This window comes from Syngnathus leptorhynchus, chromosome 7 (genome assembly GCF_054491065.1).
Source record: "Syngnathus leptorhynchus isolate UIUO chromosome 7, UIUO_Slep, whole genome shotgun sequence".
Taxonomy (NCBI): domain Eukaryota; kingdom Metazoa; phylum Chordata; class Actinopteri; order Syngnathiformes; family Syngnathidae; genus Syngnathus; species Syngnathus leptorhynchus.
In genome coordinates, this window is record NC_141201.1 from 3,691,759 (window position 1) to 3,712,311 (window position 20,553).

Genomic DNA, 20,553 nt, shown 5'->3' on the forward strand with positions numbered 1-20,553 from the left:
TTGGACTTGCCCGTGTTGCCTTTGAGCGTTCATCATTCCCACGTCGGATGAAGTCAACTCAACTCATCGCGCCATCAACGCAACGTTGAACTTCATTTCCATTCGAAACACGCCCGCCCGCGCACGCGAGTGCGGACTGCTAAGCATGAGGCAGCAGATCTGCATCGTGGAGGGAGGACGCAAGCTAGGAGATGAATGGAAGGTCAACAGCGCCATTGATATTCAAGACTCTGGCGCATGAGTAATATGTGTGCATACGATTAACATTGACTATCGCTCTTTGGAGAGCAAAGACTCTCTCCTTCATCTGAAAAAACAAACCCAGTGTGTGTGTTTGTTTTTTTTAACCCCCCTGTCCAGTCATGTTTACATTAGAAAAAAAAAATACTCCTGCAGTTAGGTTACATACCAGGAAAAACTATCCATACACTTGCCTGACCACTTGTTGCTAGGCAGAATTTGCGATTGTACCCCAGCAGACCAGCAAAGTGCCAGCTTCACCCACTCGCTGTTCGAATAAGTCAGACAGACACATATGCAGAATATTTTTCCCCCCCCAAATGTGCCGAAATCAGTTGAATCGCTTGCTCTGTACTGAATATCAAATATCTGGAATACGGCTTCAGATGTCACATAGACCACAGACCAGTAAAACTATGGCCACAGATAGACTCTAGCTTCCTCTTCTAGGTAGATGGATTTTAAAAGCAGACATTCTGCTTGTGCTAACGCTAGTGCGGCGTAATGCAGCAGCAGCAGCGGCGGGCGGCGGCAACGAGCGTGTCACTGAGTTCATGGACATAAAGCAAGCCACCGCCAGACTGGTCTGCTCCTCGCAGGAATAACAATGGAGGAGGGTATACGTCGCTGTGTAAAGAAGGCGAGAGGAAGAGAGAAGGATTGGATGACCAGAGTAAACGTCCGAGACAGACGGAGACATAACGGGTATAAAAAAGTGCAGGAGATGCAATCGTAATAGGTGGGGAGGTCGGTCAAGGGGAAAAAGTCGGAAAAAAAGCTCCCTCGGGTGATTTTACGGCCTTCTTCGCCCACAGAGCCGCTATCATTATAGAGAGACATACAGTACAGTACATCGAGTCTTTTTTTTTTGCCTCCGTCGAGCAGATGTTTAGTGTTGTCGGCCAGACCGACGTGCAAATAAGACAAGAGACAGATGCAAGAGTACTGATATGATCTGATGTCGGTTGAGCGAGGCGTGTCGAATGCAGTCAGGTAAGAAGCAGGGGGAAAAAAAAGATATATCTTTCAGCACTTATTTTTAAATGGATTTACAGAAATAGTCATTTGGGACTTTTGACTTGATGACACAATACTTATTATCATCGTTTTTTTATCTTGTTCTCAATAAAGACTCCATGTCATGTCGTCCTAAAATACATACCATGTGATTTGTAAGTTTTGATGTCATGACCAGTTCAGGAAATAGCGCGTTGAATAGCGATGACCCACAAGCGCAAGATACCCAACGTGTGACTAAAGGCGGAAATACTTGCGGCCAAAACAATCTTGATGACGTAAACCCATTTCCAAAAATGGCCATTTTGCAAAGAAACAGCAGTGTTCACTTAGAAGCCCTAAAATGCCTCGTCAGAGTTCTTGGCATTTGATACTCGCATTTTTGAAAGGCTCATAAATCTGAAACAAACGCAGGGCTCACTTGCATCGATGAGAAGTATCAGCTTACCATGCGGGTGGTGAATGGATGACAACTGTCTATGACCTTTTTTTGTTTTTTTGTTTTCAAGGATGGCAGTGTGTATGTATCTGGACTGGAGATACTATCTTTAATATGATCCAGGCTACTTGTTATCTTTGAGGTTGTGCCACCAGATACAGCATACCCCAAAATGTTTATCTTCCAGTCCCACCCTAGAAAAAAAGATGGAAATTAACTATGCGAAACATTTTAAGCGATAATTAAGTGGATTTGGGAAAAGATTGCTTGATGGGAGAGACTGGGAGACAAACCTCCCATTGTTGTGTTTGTGGAAGTGTTTGTAAAATGTTTGGTCTGGGTCTCTTTGAGTCATTTAGCAAAACTTAATGGCTAGCCTGCTAGCTAGCGACAACTATAAAGCGTGCTATCTAATTGGCTAGCTCCTAGCTCATGTCAACTGTAACACAATGCTTTCCAGTTCAGCGGCTAGCTTGCTAGCTAACGTCAACTGTATAGAATCGTATCCAGTTCAGTGGCTAGTTTGCGAGTTAACATTAACTGTTCAGAATGCTATCCAGTTCAATGACTAGCCTGCTACCTAACATCAACTGTACAGAATGCTATCCAGTTCAGAGGCTAGCTTACGAACTCACGTCAACTGTACAGCGTTGTCGCCATTCAGTCAGGTGTCAAAAGAGTTCATCCGTGACTTTAAAATGTAATTCACGACTAGCGAGTTAATCACGTCATGTCATTTTGTTTTGACTATCACATCACCCATTTAAACGAAAATTTTTTAAAACGTTGGTCCAAGCATCGGAGTGTTTGCCACTCATAAGTAGGTATGACAGCATAGTGAAATGGTCACTACTTCCTCTTGAACGATTTGGTGCTATGCCAAAAAAAATCGGTGCCTGCGGGGACCGTTCTGGTAGTTATTTTGCAACGTAATGACTGCTCTCTATTCACTCTAAAATGGCAGAAAAACTGCCCACTTGTACTGGCTCTCATTAGACCTTGCAAGGTGTATTTCTTTCTCCTTCATAACTACAGCGATGTCATTCTGACATAAGCATGTTTTTGTTGTTGTTGTTTTTTTTTAACACCGTGCGGTCATTTTTCTAAGCCGGAGCCATCTCGGCGAAAGCAGCGTGAGGGCCAAACAGGCAGTAATCTGTCCACTTCTCTCGACTATGACTAATGACTCACGTTTGACAAGGTAATCTGCGGAAATCACGACGGGTTAACTCCGAGGGGGCCGGCTGTATTTACCAAAGATTACATCTTTGGTGAGTGTGTGTTGGGGGGGGCGCGACAGCTTTACAGACTGCTGGGAAAATAGCAATCACACGCCATTGAGTGACTGGCCTGCGATGTTGCCACTCGCCAAATGCTCTCAAAGGACTCCCCTCGGCCATTTTTGTCTCTCTCTAAATGCCCGTGGCGTGCTCTGTGTCGTACTCCCCCATCACCTTCTTCTACTTTCACCTTGATCACAGCGAGAGTTTTTTTTTTTTTTTTTTGCTCTTTTATTGGATGTATGTTGACTTTGTTCACACACATCTGCATTCAGCAGATGACCCTTCAGGGCCAGAGGAAGAGAAAGGCTGACAGATTTATTGTTGTTTTTTTTTTTACACGTAATTCCACAAATTCCAATCCAGTTTTTCTCCCAACATGAAAGATTTGAGATGCTGTTCTTTCCTCCAATGACCTTGTGAGTCTGTCTGCTCTGATCTGAGGCGACGCCTTTTTTTCCTCTCGAGCAGACATTAAAAGAGAAACACAAACGAGTCACGGGAGAAAAGGAGGGCGAGGAAGTGATGGGATGAGAGGGAGAGCAATTGCTAGCGTTGGAGGGTTGTTAGCACTCGTCGACGTGATAATCTGGCGGAGAGCTCGGGACACAAAATTGGGGGAGTTGATGGAACTTTCTCCCCTCTGGCCACCGACATTACGACAAAAACCTGGACTGGTTGCCAGCCAAACACATACGGAGACAGACACTGTCAATGAATGGGAAATTAACTTGAATGGAAGTCAGCCAAGTGAACTTCTTACCATTCAAATAACATTTTCTTCTGTATTACAGGACAAAATCAGTCAAAATAAATAAAGGTGAAAAAAGTTATAATAATAAAGGTATAAAATAAAAATGACATGATAGAAAATCTGTGAAAATACAAATAACAAAAGTTCAAATAAATCCAATAAATTCAAATAAAAAAAGAATAAAAATAAATGGAAAAAGAAATATAATTTAAATATAATTTTATGTATGTTTTAATTTATTTTATTTCATATATATTTGATTATTTTGACATGTATTTATTTTTTATTTTGCCAATTTTGGTCCTCTTTACTCACCAGCCATATGGCTACATTGTAATCTTCCAGAATGTTCAGATGCAGTGCAGATATTTGCACAACAGCCCAATGCAGATGACGAATTTTGGAGCTGATCATTGATGAAATCGAGCAAAAAAAAAACAACAACCAAAAAACGAAATGATCCGCGGTCCAATCAAAATTGGATTAATCCGCCCAATCTCTTTAAACACCAGAAAGGCCCACAAATAGCCAAACTTAATTACAAACATTAGAAAAAAATGGGACACAATCTGACTGTATATGCTGGGCAACATTGATTTATTACCAATGGCAGCACAGAATGTCCCTAGAGTGAATGAGATTGTGTTTGCTCTAGTGTCCTATTTTGCGGATCCAATCAATGACATCATTGATCAATCGGCACATGACAACATTACAACAGCAAACTATCATACGATCCGATCTGAAGTCTTTTTTGTACAGTAAACAAACACCAGGCAAGCGGCGATTATCGTTTTCCCCCTTCAAAGGTAGCGGCGGGTTTTTGGAAGGCGTTCGTTCGCCTCCTCTGTGACGCCTCTGCATCAAAACGTCGCCTTTAATGAACCTTTGGGTGGGAGCCACCTGCATGAGCAACCACACAAGTAGCCAAAGACTGACAACAATTCAAACAAAAGTGCTGTCAATTTGCATCACAAACTAATGCAAAATTCAATACGGGACTACTTGTGTGCGTTTGTGCATTTGTTTGTGTTCATATTTTCCTGAGCATGGCTGCCAATAGTGTGTGTGTGTGTGTGTGTGTGTGTGTGTGTGTGTGTGTGTGTTTTGTCATTCATCCACAGCATTAACAGTAGGACTCACAACACTGCTGTCCAACTGGAAGAGTGTGAGAAATAGAGTCTGCCAGAACTGAGGATGTGTGTCAATGTCTCAATGTGTGTGTGTGTGCACGCCAACAACTCCGTGCAACATTAAACACTGACGCTCGCCCATTTGTTTGTCCGCTCAGCTCTTTTCCACATTAAGTGTCCCGCCTCACACTACTGCACATTAGTAGAGAAGCACGCTGCCCATCTGCATGCCATGTAGATATGCACACTTACACACACAGACACACACAGACACACACATCCATGCAAGGGATCCATCCCACTGACATCCAGATGGTTGGTAAAATATTCCAAAAAAGTGATATGGCAGAAGAGAGCGGGAGTGAGTAATGAGAAACAAGTCGTGCTGGTGTCTAAACGCACACACAAACACACTGTCGATGTGTCTCACACACACACACACACACACACGCACACGCACGGAGAGTAAACAGACTTACTGTGCGCAAGGACTCTCATCTGACTGCTGCTGAGAGGAGAATGGAAAGTGAAAACCTCATGCTTGCTTGGCGGCACTCCTCTCCCCTCTGTCACTGCCTCCCCCCCCCTCCTTCCTCCTCCTCCTTTCCCGTCCTCCTTCTTCCTCCCCTCCCTCCCTCGCTCGCCCGCCCGCCCTTCACTCCCTCTTCCGCCTTGGCAGAGACTCGCCGCATTCAGCGCCGCGCACGCCGTCTCCATCTAAGGCAGCGCAGGCTAAACGTGTCACACACAATTTATCCGCAGCAGGAATCTCACGGCCGGGGTCGTATACAGAAAGGAGGAGGTGTGGAAAGGGGAGGAGGTTAATAGAGGGGGCGTGAGGTCGAGAGGGGAGGGGGGGGTCTTGAACAAACTTCTACTGTCGACTCCGAGGATTTTATATAGTGTGAAAATAAAGCGCCTCAGATGTTCTGGCCCCTCCCTCGTCCTTGTCTCTCCGCCATCTGCAGCCAGATGCAGTTTTTTGTTTTTTTTTACCACCTGCACCCACACACCTTCCCTTTTTCACTTTCCATCCACGAGAGCAGAGTAAGGACAAAAAAAAAAAAAAAGCACGGTAAACATAGCCAAGGTCGAAGACAATAGGTGAAAGGACGGAGGTTCACTTTGGAATCAATGTTGTCCCAAAGGAAATAATGGAAAGAGAAGTCAATCGATTCCAGGGGTCAAAGGGTCATCGTCGTAAAAAAAACCTCCAGCAGTTTTTTGGTTCAACATCTCATTTGACTGACGTTTTGTCGGTGTTGTCGTCGAAAACGTTTTTCAACAGGTAGGCGTAGGAATTTTGTCACGCGGTGTTTTAAAAGTCTAAAAAAGAAAAAAAAGGGCACCGGATTTTGGATGCTTTGCCGTAAATGTTTCCAAGATGAAACGCTGGAGGTAAAACAAAAGGCTTTTTCATCAAGGATGTTTTGGCCAGCGATTCCATTTGGTTTGACGGCTGTCATCAACATTTGGCAACAGTCGAGGGACAAACAAGACTTGAGTGGCGCTGGGCTGCGTTCAAGAATTCAATTTGTACATCTTTTGAATTCATTAAGTTTTGTGTGACAAAAACAAACGCTGGCTCAAACTTTGTTTGTCGGAGTCTAATGCAAACCCAATATTCGACGGATATCGACGTCAAAATTCCATTTGCTTTGGGAAGCACCTCTACAATCAAGTATGTGCAGATAACTATTCATATATCCCCAAAATATTTGTAATTTTTGGGACATCCTGTGTTAAAAAGACCTTTCAATGTGACGCAGTAATAAACACACCGTCCTCCTCTCCAGCATCCGTCCGCTCCGGGACAGCAAGAGTCCCAACTGTTGCCATGGCGGCAAACTCCAGCAACATTACGTCAGGTGCATGTGAGTGTGTGTGTGTGTGTGTGTGTCAGGTGGATGTTACCAAGTGACTCACATTCACTGACGTGTGACTGCAACAAGTCATGTGCTGGGAATTTATCACTACATTGGCTCGTGTGTTTGTGTGTGTGAGTTTGTGTGTATGTGATTTGACAGGAGCCTCCTCCCCAGAGCTCATACGATGGACCTGCACACCGCATGTATAAATATTTACAATACGTCCCCACGGTCGAAGCGCCGCATTCAGCGACGATATGAAATGACAATTTCAAGCGCCGCCCCCCCCCCCCCTCCCCTCCCCGTCTGACTCGCAAAAGGCCCTCGAAGCGCCTTCAAGGCATTGCACTGAAATCACAAGCTTATGATTGTTTACAGATGGACTCTAAAAATACATAGCGTGATGTCACTCCAAACGGGATTTGTGTTTACTTGTAATGCCGAGGGTTCAAACAGAAGACACCCGGCTTGAAATGATGTTTCTGTTTTAGATTTTGTATGACTTTAAAGTTGAATGGAAATTTGAAATAGGTGAAAGTAGGAGATGTCAAATAGTGATTTGTATATAGATTATATTATATACAGTATAGACTACAGCAGCAAACTGATGAATAACTAGTTTTGAAATCAGAGACTATTAAAAACTGTTTACATTTTTTAAAAACATGAAAGCACATAAAGATTAAGCAATTTTTTTATTTTTTTTATTCGTGAAGACAATTTTAGTATTGACACATGAAGTCAATGCACAATTTGTCTTTGCGGGCCACATAAAATGGTTTGCCAGGCCGTATCTGGCCCCCCGTGCCTTGGGTTTGACACCTACGATGTAGGATATTAGAAGTGTATGAGATAGTCAGTTTAGGGAGAACGAGGGTGTGAGCAAAAATGTACGCTCGCTAAACATTTCTTTGCGATCCCTTAAAAAGGCCACCGGCGCCTATTCCAAGAAGAAAACGAGGAAGGCGTAAGAGGAAAAAACACACCGAGTAAGAGAGCGAGAATTTAACGGCGACATCTGGAGCCATCGATCATCTTTGATGCTAAGCGAGGCCAAAAAGCTCAACTGACAGCTAGAGAAGCTCACAGATATGATTATTTTTATATTTATGGAAACTTCCAACAAGGTGATCTGCTTTAAGTGGTCTCGGCTCGGTTGTAATGGATTTCACGTCACTTTTTTTCCCCCAACATCCTGAATATTTATGACTTTTCTTAATCGTCGTACTTTTATGTCTGAAAAACTTAACCCAACTATGATTTTAAACGTCTCATGAAATGATCGTAATATATGTAGATATGTGTTTAACTTAATCATAATATATTTTATTTATAATGCACTTTACATTTGAGACAAATCTCAAAACGTCATCACACTTCTGAGCTGCTTATAGTTACAAGAAGAGTGGCGTGAGCTAAATGGAGCTAACGAAAAATGCAAAAGACTTAACATCCGATCTGCATGTTATTTTCATATTTTCTTGCCGTGCCACAGGCAGTCCGATAACAGATAAAACCTAACAACCGCGTCGAGGCCAATATAAGTGAAATGAGCGTCGATGTAGCCGGCGTTCTTCAGGGATCACTGTGTAACCCGACTCGGCCGCCCATTCGTTTAGCTTCTATTTGGAAGCTATTTTTCACTCAGGGCCTATTTGGACCGAGCGGAACGTCTGCACACGAGACCGAAACATGATTTCTCGGTGGAATCACATGATCCAGAAACAAAATCTCCCATTTGAGTCCCTTAATAAGGTAATTACGTTTCAAGAGCCGCTGCGGCCTCGCAGCCGGCGTCTGCTAGCTAAAACCACACAATGACCTTTCAAAGACGACGTTTGAAGTTATGGGGCAAGAGATCAAGCGCTTTGGGTTTCGAATTTCACTCGTGAGTCAAGATTTTGATCCAACTCGGGCTAAAAACCAGGCTGATGAGTTTAAACTAGCAAAAATTGCGTTATCAGGTTAGCCCTGTCGCTTTACTTGATGAGTTTAAGTTAGCAAGAAATGGGATATCAGGTTAGCCCTGTAGCTTCACTTAACTAATTGTATTTAGAGATAACCTCCTCCGTCACGGGTCACCACGGCTGTGTGGGAAACAATTTTTTAAAAGTGTTTCATTGAATTGACTTCAGCCAGCCCAAATCCAATTTTCAGCCTAATCTGCTTGGTTCAAGTAATCAACCCAATCTTGGGTAAGAGTAACCAAGTCTGCTCAAAGTCGACAGTCGATCCAGAGAGTAGGTTAGGAAAATGTACAAGCACACTTGCTGAGTCAGCAGGTTACTGAGGCATAACTTCAATGAATTCATGACACAATATTTAGTGACTTTTTAAAAAAACAAAATCTTGCACCCGACAGATAAACTAAACATTATGATGTTGTAGTAAAGACTTAAAAAAAAACTGCAAGTCAAAGTTTTTAGAAAGTTAGCGACTCCAATCGAAGTAGATAAATAAAATGGCTGACGTAAATTAATTCTTGGTTGAGTTGCTTTTATTTTAGCGCAATTTATGACACCAAAACATTTAGTCTTTCATTGTGATACATATTAACTTATGTATTTATTTAAAAAAAAAACATGAGAAAAGGATCTTGACAAATAATTGCATATTAAATTATCAGGGGAAAAAAAATCACAATTATTTTTCAAAATAGTATGTATAACACCATCTCCACAAGTTGTAAAAAAAAAAAAAAAATCCTACCATTAAATACAAGTTGACTTAATCTCCTAATAATGGATGGCGCTGTCTTGACAACAGCGCACAAGGCGGAAACAGACAAGATTATTTTCGATAGGACTTACCTGTCGTCTTGTCGCAGTCGTGTGTGTATGTGTGAGAGAGGCTGAGTACACAAACCCCCCCAACCCCCCGCGAGACCAACTGATGAATGTGCACGACAGCGGCGGTCGCTGCGTGATGGCGTCGCTCTCTCTCTCTCTCTCTCTCTCTCTCTTGCTCGCCCACTCTCAGCTGATACAAAGAGGGAGGGGGTGAGGGATATCCTCGCCTCCCGCATGGAAAGCAAAACTCTAAACTCACACAATCCGCATCCACTCAGAAGCGCATCTTCGCCCGAGCGGAAGAAGCGTCATGGCGACTACCACCGCAGCTACGGTTGCTGTGGCAACAGCCTCCCCCTCAACCTCCACTTTCTCCCGCCCTCTATTTTAATGTTTACATAGCGGAAAGACAGGAGGAAAACATCAAAACAACACGGCTTTGTTTGCCGAAATATCCTCACCAACTGTTGCTTCTGCCACGCGCGATAAACAGGGCGGTGAGGACATGCAATGTGTGTGTGGAGGATATAGTTGCCGTTAATAGTTCTCTTCTCTATGCTAACATCCACGAAAGGGCCTGCTAGACTTTGATAAGACCTCGCGTCGGCAGCTGGACACTCAGATGAAACGAGAGGCAGCGGCTCGACGCAAGCGGCGTATCAAAAAAAGAAAATATATCAAGACAGGCTAGGCCTTAATGGAATTACTGTCATCATTATCCAACCTTGAGTTGGATTTAAATCACAAGACACACAAAGAAAGAGAAGGAAGGAAATTGAAGGGCCTTCCTCCCCGCCGTCTCCCAGGGAGACGGAGTAGGCGGAAGGTTGCCGCTGTCCTTCAGGTCTTGTAAATCCTACAGCGCAATCGCGCCACTCTCAACCTCATTGCTCGGTCCGTGTGAAGACTTGTGTGTCGTATGATACTAGAAACACACACACTGCTCATTTGAATGATTTATTGCCCTTAAGCTCAATCGTTAGGCACATGCATAATAGCCGTGGCTGAGGAATTAATTCCTGTACTAGACTCGTTTTTTTTTTTAAAATAATATTTTCCATGTAGACGTGTAATTACGGGAAGAACAAACTGCAATATTCATTTTTCTTCACTGGAATTAGAGGAGAGGGAAACATTTTGGTAGAAGGAAAATAGACAAGAAAGATGTTTTATCTCAAGTAACTGGACGGGGATCTCATCAGATCTTACAATTCACAGAAAAAGAAGGAGATAGCAATAAGGCGGCTAATCAGCCAAGTCGTGTTGCGAGGGATTGAAATATTCATGAGGAGCATCTCGAGATTGTGAAAGACGTGTAGACGAGGAAGAAAGATGCAAAGGGGGGAGGGGCGGATAATGAACGACACTTTTGACAAAAACAACAGGTGTTCTGACAACGGGACACAGACGGGCTGAGGATAACAGAGCGCCAAAGACTGATTGTTTGCTTTGTTTATGTCGTTGAGCGTAAAAGAAAAAAAAAAGTGATTGACGCTCAAAGATTCGTCTTTTCAGGAATAATTGGAAACTCTTGCGGCTTGTTAATGCGGGAAAATAAATTTGTTTGGAAAGGTAATTAATAGCTGACAAAATAGAACTTTTTTTTTAACCTTTCTTACTGAAGGAAAATTTCCATGGAACTCATGTCATGTTTTTTTTGTAACTGTTATGATATGAATGACACCAACTAGGAAGCGTTTTTGGGTGGTGATAGCTTACAGAAAAAAAAAATCCCGGGAGCAGCCTTCAGGCAAAATACAGTCTGGATTTCCCGTTTAAGTCCACATGGTCACAATGTTTCACTGGAGGAAAATATCAAGCATCAGAACATCTTTTCTTCTCTTATTATTGCCAAAGTCATCATGACCTTGCTTGAAGGCTGAAAGCGGGCACTTGTCTACTAATGCTCATAATGAATGCGGTGTCACACGCCAGAGGTAAACCAAAGGGAAATCCCGGGTGCAGTCACCAGATCAATAGTGGGCTCGGCTCTACAGTTGGGAATTCATATAGCCGTGCTGGAAAGATTTGTGGATTTATCTATTCATTTTTTGTAGTGCTTGTCTTCACTAGTAGGTGGGACCACTAGCGGAGCTAGATATGGGGGCTGCAGGGGCACTGGCCCCCCCACTCTTGATTTTTGGGTTTTTTCTCGATATTTCTGGGAATTCTTTTCAACATTTCCACATGTGCCTGGTAAGAAACATACAACAAATTCTTAGAGGAATTTTCTGAAGAATTATTTGGGTTTGTAATTTTTATTTTTGGCTCCGCCCCACTACCATTGACGCCTGTTGACTAGAGGGTTTTTTCAGTTGATACCCATAAAAGAGGATCTCGCCGATCTTGTCCTGTTGTTCATGAATAAGAGAAAGACTTTCTGGCAACATGCGGAAGTGCTCTGAAAATAACATCAGCTAAACAAAATGGCCGCACAAGTGGACACATTGGAAGCGGTTCCTTTAGTCCGTCTTGTGTTTTCATTGGCTAATGGAACAGCCGTGTAAAGTCTGCCTGGCAACAAGTGGCAGATAACCAGGAAAAACAATCTCTATCTGCTGGATAGACATCATTGTCAAACTCGGTCCCGATCTTTGAAGCCCGTACTTCCAAATATTTCGACGTCTATGAATACAATCTGTACTTTGGTGTTACTCGCGAGGCACAAGATTTATACCTGACAATGTGCTGACTCGGGGGTGCCTTTAGGGATAGCGGGATCATCTGCAGCCAGCTCCAACTATCCTGGATCCATACTCTTCCTCTTGTTTCACGTTCATGTGATCCCCTTGGCCCACGGAATCCTTTTCCATCCTTGCGGTTTACGATAAATCCGCGCCTCCTTGGGCTCTGCGGCTCAGCGGTACCAGATGACTCACACGCGGCAAATAAAAAACAAAAATTAAAAACAGTATTTTTGAAATGATGGCAATTTGGCGACTTATTTTAATTAGGCCAATTGCTCGGTTGATCCCGGGAATGGCACCGCATGTGTATGAAATCAATCGAAGTGAGCGGGGAACAATTTAGTCATCCTCTCGGGTTTTCTTTAATGTTTGCTCAAGCTTAGAAGCAGCAGACAGCGCATCTTCTGACATGAGCGGAGCTACTCGTTATCTTCTGTCCCTCGTTTGGGTAACCGTGACATTTTTGCTCTTTTGGCTAAAAATAAGTCGACTTCCAAGAGGTGCTGGCTGTTTTAATTAACTCCAATCCCAGGTGTACTGTAACAGTGAAATGGAATTTCAAAAACAGCTCACACAACATTTTGTAGTAGCGGTTGCGCTAGTCGACGTGTACGTATATCCCCTTTTAATCTTTTTTGCCGTTCTGTCAAACATGCAAATCCATCCGAGTTTCCTTTTTTGTCACGCCCTCTTCCTTTCTGGTTTTGTGACATAATCCTGAGATGTGCTACTAATAGCATTAGCACAGCATATCCAATCCTGTTATGTGGAACTCCCACTGAGAGGCGACAGTTCAGAGCGGCACTACATTTCCCATGATACCAACATAAATATATTTTGTTTTTTTTTTGCAGAATTTCATTTTATTTTCAAATGTAGTTGTGCATGCGGCAACTTTAATTGTGTCCTTACTTCCTTAAAGAACATAATTTGACTGGAATGGAAGCGCTTTTCTGCACTGACTAACTCATTGTAAACTCCAACCACCGGAGAGAAAGCTTTACATCTTAATGTTAATATGCATAATTCATGCCTCAGGTAAGGGAGCAAAAGCTACGCTCGCTGGCCACAACATTGCACCATCTAATGAGATTGCATAGAAGAAGTCTTTATTATTCTGTCAGTGTCACTTAAAAGTGAGCAATATCATCTATTTTTTTTCAAATGGCTCTTATTTCAATACGTGGTTTTGGTGATGTAGCCACTTCCAGTGAATAAGCTCGGGAGAAGAGCATCTGGATTGACTTCACGTAGTAGTGTCAAAGCCATGTTACCTCATAAGGCTTCCAAGTACAAGCGAGCCAGACCACAGTGGACTTCCTTCCAGGCTCGCTTTGCCGGCGTCCCAGGCTCGCTTTCCTGGCCTTTCGTTGCTCACTATGATTTGTGGCTTTGGGAGAAAAATAAATAAATAAATAAATATATATATATATATATATATATATATATATATATATATATATATATATATATATATATATATATATATATATATATATATATATATATATATATATAGTTATGGTTATTATTTATAAAGAAAAAAAAAAAATATATATATATATATATATATATTTTATTTTTTATATATATACACGTTGTTTGTGTCTGATGGAGAAGCAGAAACAGAGAGCGGAATAACGAGAAGGGGGGGAGCAGCACAGAAGCAGTTGTCAGGCAGAGTCTAATGATTCTAGATGAAAGCTGACTGTCGGAGATAAGTCAATTCTTTGCTCTGCTAGTTTTGCTTCGTGGTTTAATGATATTGCTCCAGACTACTAATGCAGCTATATTTTGGTAATATGGTTCTTGTCTTTTTTTTTTTTTTACTCCCCTGTCATGCATGCGCAGAATGCTAAAACTCAGCCTCCGGGCTGCACTCGGAATGACATCACCCTGATGTTTCATTTAAGAGTGCGTACACCATCTGTGTTTATGTAAACACAGCAAGGCAGGTGCACACTTACCTGTGTGCAGGGTTGACACAGAAAAAAAAAAAAAGAATAGGGATGGAGCTTTCTTCCAGGGGGGGAAGCTAAGGTGGAGTGTGTGCACACAGGGGAGAGCAAAATACCCGACTCGGGCTCAGGGATACTGTAAAGCTGTTTGTAGAGGCAGCGGGTCATTGCAAAAAGCTTAGCCGGTTGATGCGCCGCCAGCAGCAATAGTTTTCCGGATCCGCATGAGAGAGCGAGGGTAGTCCAGGGAGCTTCCGTCTAAGATCTGTGTTTACCCTTAACCGCTAAAATTAACTTTTACTGCTCAGGTAAAACAAATAAATTTGACATCTTAATCAAGAAATCATAACGTGCTTTACTGTTAGCTAAAAAAAATGCATAGTTTGTTTCATTATGTAGTAAACATTTCAGAAACCATCGTCCCAATTTTTTTGTAGCACAAACTTTACGTTGGTGTTTATCATATTTTAAGCTTTGTATTTTGTACTTAACGCAAAAACTTGTGGCGCAAAACGACCAAAACCTTCAGAAAATCTGAGTGCAAATAAGAAGCCTGATACTATTGATAGTTGTAATAATGTAAACACTGTCTGGGAGACTCCATCAGTTTTCTTGATGTTCTTCTTCTTCTTCTGATAGCGTTCCAAGCAGCTCTCCGTATGATATTAAACACTGTTAAATTATTAATAGCCTGCTCACTGGACATTGCTGCCTTTCTAGTTGGAGTTTTTGGATCATGTTTTTTTTTTTTCTTCGCATATGCCGCTCATCTTCTTTAAGTTCATGGATTGGAATAAGTCACACACAATTTTATAAGAATACAAATATTTTTTTTATTAAAAATAAATTCATTTCTTTTAATTAATTCATATTATTTTGATTCAATTAATATTACCTGAGAGGATAACAATGTTAAAAATAACACAACCGATTCTGCAAATGCCATAATGGCACCACTGAAGCGGCAATGCTTCATCTCCTGGAGACCATTAATGTCCACACAAACATTTATGGCAATCTAACCCGTGGAGATAAATAAACGAGCAAACATTGCCATTCGCCGTCACTCCGCTAGAGCATATCTGGAATACCAATAAAAAGTCACGCCTCGAGTTATAAATGCAAATAAAAGAAAATGATGAAAATCTGCTACGGGTTCATCATAAATGCGTCTCGTATATGTGAGAAAATCCAATTTAGGTCCACCCCGGCGCATACGTTCACACAACATAAGTCAAAGAGGGCGAGCCGGTGGGTCAATATGAGCCTCGAATAATCCAATCGGCGGAGGTGAAACCATGAGACAAGCAATGTCACGGGGCGACACCTCCGACCCCGCAGAGAGAGGAAATGAAAGAGGCGCGGCCATGTCATGCCGCTAATAGGGGAACAGTTGGAGTGCAATTGTGTCACATGGGTTAATTATTTGACTCCCGGCTAGCAATATGTATCCTTTCAATGGACGTTGGTCTCATAAACGAGGTGACGGCAAAAGTCCAACGGGATGACTCAACCCAGACAAAAAAAAAACATCTTTGGATGGAGAAAGCGTTTAGAGAGACATTAAAACCGGAGCTCCCCGAACGTCCCTTCTTTTGTTACCGGGCAGCAGACAGAGGCACATTCCTGCGGGAGAGTTATTTAGGAGAACAGTCGAGTACTTCGACAATGGCTGGCGAAAGGAGACTTTGTCCTCTGCTGCCAAAACACACACAAAATGCACATGCTAAATATCGATTGCTAATAGCATAGATGCTATACGTAAGCCCATCCATGCTGTTCCCCATTATGTGTTAGCATTAAGCTAGGAAGCTTTTAGCTCTGTGGTTGTTTTAAATACAAAGTTTAGCCGCTGCGTTAATGAGTACCATTAAAACAATCTGCCGAGTACTAAGGTGAAAACGTCCTTAGGCCCACGTCGTAAAAGTCGCTTCACTGCTCCCAACGCGATGATGTCATCAAGCGAAGACACTGAACAAGAGGGTCGTTATTTTCGAGTGCGGTCCCGGTCATGAAAAAGCCTCTATGTGGACTGGATCTGTGTGTGTGTTCATGTGTATGTGTGTTTTGGGGTTGGGGGGGTGAACGACTGTACGGAGAACGTGAAAATGCCACCTGCTGAAATGAATGGCGAGCGTGAGAAGAACACGCCAGGCAAATGACACCCAGATGTCGGTGTTTGGAGCGCATCCGTGTCGCGCTCACACAGCTGCCGCTTTTAATGCGCAGAAAAACAAGCGACAAAGCTTTGTGGAAAATTAGAGAACACAGTCAAGCTACTGTTTTTCTTTGGGTTGTCGTGTAGGGGGGGGTGGGGCTGTAAATCACACAGCTGCTTGTTGCATTACGAATAAAGTGCGGAATAAGCCGACATTATCGCGAATGGCGCTTTGGGTTGAAAACGAAGCATTAAAGTTAAAGCTGTGACATGTTTTCTTAAGTGGTTTATCGCACTTTTATTTTATTACGCAAAGACGCTAACTGGGTTTTGATCCAATTAAGTCGCCATCTGAATGATGGCGGTAAAAGCTTTTAAACGTGTCACCTTGCGCAAGTGGGACAGTGAAGGCTAATGGGAGACCTCTTTTCAAAATGGGCCAGCACGTGACACACTGAGCACGTTTAATTGACTCCGTTGCCATCCGATAAACTGACATTGTTACGTTTGTGGATTTTTATGTTTCCCAGTGAAACAAATGACCTTGTTGACTGTGTCAGATAAGAGGTCAAATGGTCCATTGCATAAGAATGAACCTCATGTTGCTACTTTCGATTTCCTCTTTCCTCTTTCGCTCTTGCTCTCTCACACACACACACACACACACACACACACACACACACACACACACACACACACACACACACACGCGCACACAAAGTAATGAGGTCACGGTGACACACTAATTGACACAGCTTGACCCTTGACAAATCAATCCCTCATGATTTCTTTTTTTCTTAACATGTCTCATTGCATGCTTTTTTTTATCACTCCTAGTAAATGTCATTTTTTTCCAAGAAACTTAATGATTTGACATTCTTTTCTGATTCCAATTAAACATGTGTTCACCATAAATTACTGTGATCATCACGTGGTAGCGTTTTGTGGCTTGTTGGGCAAATATTGGAGATTTGGCTATCTGCTGCCCTCTGTCGAATTCCTTTGGTATCACAAGTCACTTGTTGCTGTTTACTGTGTCTAAAATTTTGATTCCCTTTTTATGTCTGTGGGAGGAGGAAATACACGAAGCAAACTATAACCTTCCAAAAATATTCCACATCATCTGATTAAGATTTTGAAAAGTACTATCGCAAAGAAGCTCATTTTCAGCACCATTTTTTTCATATAATAGTGATAAAAAATGTGCCCTGCAATTTGGCTGGTAACCAGATCAGGGTTTCCCTTCCCACCTCACAAAAATGCTGTTTTTACAGACTCCTGCATGAATACATCCAATTGTGTGATCCCCATTTTTGCACTGTAAAATCGTGCATATGCGCATCCACCACTAGAGGAAGCTCTTATGCTCTGTAAAATGGTGCCTGGAACCTCGATGGGAAAGGGATTATTCCACTTGATGACCTCCGTAAGATGATAATGTGCTTCAGGTGTTTTCTACAAGCCACAAAAGTATGACCACTTGCAAAATATTTGTCTATTCTTCAAAAAGAGCACATTTTTTTCCCAGTTATCATCATAACTTTGCATATTTGTCATCATTGTCAGTAACCTTTCAATGGCAAAGTCGAAAAGCTACGGAGATCGGAGGGCTGTGCAAATAGACCCAAAATCACCAAAGGAAACTCAATCCCATGAGACATTTCACAGATAAGCTGAAAAACCAGTTTTCTGCTAACGACTCTGCGTCAGTATCGAAACGGTCTTCTTGTTTTACTCTGGGTAGTTTGCAGTGAGAACTTCTCACATATTCCACAAATATTTGTTCTCCGTTATCTCGCGCGGAGCTATTCAATGTCGCTTGATAAAAAGGATTTACACTGCGTACCTCATTGGTGACCTTCAACTGGAAGGCTTCCTACACCAGTAAAACTTTGGAATGCCGCAAAATTATTTCTTAAGCTTTTGGTAATATAAGCAAATAACCCACACAGACCGTGTCTCCCGAGGATGGACGGATTGTGTTATACCTAGATTACGCTCCCTGTCTTTGCTTTCTTTTTTATGAAAAAAAAAAAAATTCTCACATGTCTCTCAGCAGTGAATCATGTGCTTTCAAAAGGCAGACCAACATTGTGGTCATTGTTGCCAAAATATGCAGCGAGACACACGTCCGAATCAACCTCACGAGTTGTGCAATTGGCGTGAAAAAAGTACTCGACATCGACCCTTACAAATGGAAATCAGCAACTCGCTATTATTCTCTATACACCAAACACGGCCTTGTGTTTGCTGCTGGGAAATATGAGACTGCTCCTTCATCGTGTTTTTTTTTTTTTTCCCCCAAAAAACTCATAAAAGTCAGCAGTACCTGCAGCGCTCAGTGTTTACCGTTTCCACTTTGCAGTTAGTAGGCTGCACTCTGCACTTGTTTTGCTCACCACTTATTTGCGCTTTCGCTAACACCGGCTGGATGTCACAATGGTGAGTCCACTTTAAAAGTTACTCGCTTTGAATCGGATTCAATAATTTCTGTCAGCCTTGATTGTTTCATTGCTTGTACAACAATGAAACGATTAATCGGCAACTTAAACGATGATCAAATTAATTGATAATTATTCATGGCAATGAATCTAAATCCTCGGAATATTCTCATATATATAAAAATAAACAAAATTAATGAAAACAATTTGATTTTCCCAGGTGTTGAATTGTACAGAAATCGATGATGTGCTCGAGCGTTTCTACCTGTCGCCCTCATACGGGTTGGAATTCTGCATCGGGTTCCCCGGGAATCTATTGGTTGTCCTCGGCTACCTCTTTTGCCTGCCCAAATGGCAGAGTTGCAATGTTTACCTCTTCAACCTAGCCGTCTCTGACCTCATCTTCTTGTGCACGCTGCCACGCCTCTCCTACCTCTACGCCAACCAACAGAAAGAAACCAGCTACTACGCTTGCGTCATCAACCGCTACGTCCTGCATGTCAACCTCTACTCATCCATTTTGTTTATGGTCTGGCTGAGCATGGATCGCTTTCTGCTCATCCGACACCCCACGCGAAACCACTTCCTGTTGAAGCCTCGGGCGGCGCTGATCGTGACCGGCTTGAGTTGGCTCGCCGTCAACGTGGAGGTGATCCCCATGATCGCGTTGATGCTCCAGGACCTGCAAAGTCGAAACTGGAGTCGCTGCAATGACTTTGCCAGCCTCCAGGGTGATGTCAGCGTTTTGGGTTACAGCATGGGGCTCACCTTAACCGGCTACGTTCTACCCCTTCTCGGACTCTGCGGGTTCTCCAGACGGATTGCGAAGCTACTGCAGACCCAGGAAACGGTTTTTCGGCGTGGGACCGCGCAATACGAGCACGCTCTCAAGGCGGTGGCTTCGGCGTCGGCCATGTTTTTGGTTCTGTACACGCCGTATCACGTGATGAGAAACGTCAGGATAGCATCGCGGCAGGCCTGGGCGGAAACGCGCTTGTGTACGAGGATGTACATCGAGGGCTTCTACATTCTGACCCGACCTTTGGCCTTCTTGCACAGCGTCATCAACCCGGTTTTCTACTTCCTCATGGGGGACAGGTTTCGGGAGTTCCTGCTGGCAAAAGTTCGAAAGCTGGCCAGAAAGACATCGCAGCCAAGAGAGCCTGTGTGACAAATTCTTAATAATTAGCACATTTTCAAAAAAACTGTCAACATGCATGTCATCATCTCACCAGACCTCAGCGTTGGCCATGTGAACTCAGCTTTTAAGCTTTTATTTCACTGAGTGAAAAGGGAATTTTAAGTGATAAATGTAAGTAAAGATTATTTACGTAAGTTGCTCGATGTGAAGTAAGCAGACTGGAAGACTCCATTTTGTGCTGCTTTTACATTTTACAGTGGCTGACTTCATTACAACCTGTATTCATGTTCAGACTTTTAAAGTTCACTATTTGTTTTTTTTATAAAATATTATTTCAAACATTGTCTGTGTTTTTTTTGTTTACATTTTGCCATTTTTTTTACGTGATTTTTGTGTGGATTTTTTTGGTAAATTTTTGGGGGAGATTTTTTGTGTGTATGTTTTGTCTGATTCTTTGTTGTAGTAATATTTATGCATGGAAAGTCCTTGATTAGAGCTTTACTTATTAACCCCATAAATCATTCCTCTCCAAGAAACACTGCAGCAGTTTCTTACATACTGCGTCTTGAACACAAAAAAACAGACATCAAAACTGAAACGCACCAAAACTTTGATTCATCAAGAAGCCAGTCAAATAGCATGATGGCC

At 42.5% G+C, this 20,553-nt stretch overlaps 3 protein-coding genes across 9 annotated transcripts in view; 2 read left to right on the forward strand and 1 right to left on the reverse strand.

Annotated features, from left to right (window-relative positions):
* LOC147054195 (muscleblind-like protein 1) overlaps positions 1–5,448 on the reverse strand; it is a 33,242-nt gene extending 27,794 nt beyond the window's left edge. For all 3 annotated transcript variants that reach the window (XM_085915933.1, XM_085915932.1, XM_085915934.1), the window contains exon 1: positions 5,343–5,448. The gene's annotated coding sequence lies outside the window, so the exon portion shown is untranslated. The remainder of the gene's footprint in view (positions 1–5,342) is intronic.
* The window catches only part of igsf10 (immunoglobulin superfamily, member 10), an 83,915-nt gene that overhangs the window by 42,933 nt on the left and 20,429 nt on the right, over positions 1–20,553 (forward strand). The window lies entirely within an intron of this gene.
* LOC147054196 (succinate receptor 1-like) lies at positions 146–20,172 on the forward strand. Its single transcript, XM_085915676.1, has 2 exons — positions 146–202; positions 18,985–20,172. Exons 1-2 carry the CDS (start codon positions 146–148, stop codon positions 19,933–19,935), a joined length of 1,008 nt encoding a protein of 335 aa, XP_085771802.1. The 3' UTR covers positions 19,936–20,172.

Bases quoted from the DNA above. Each gene is read 5' to 3' on its own strand.
- LOC147054196 (XM_085915676.1), top strand. From the start codon at position 146: ATGAGGCAGCAGATCTGCATCGTGGAGGGAGGACGCAAGCTAGGAGAT. The intron at 203-18,984 runs GTCAACAGCGCC...TGATTTTCCCAG, and splicing joins AGCTAGGAGATGAATGGAAG to GTGTTGAATTGTACAGAAAT.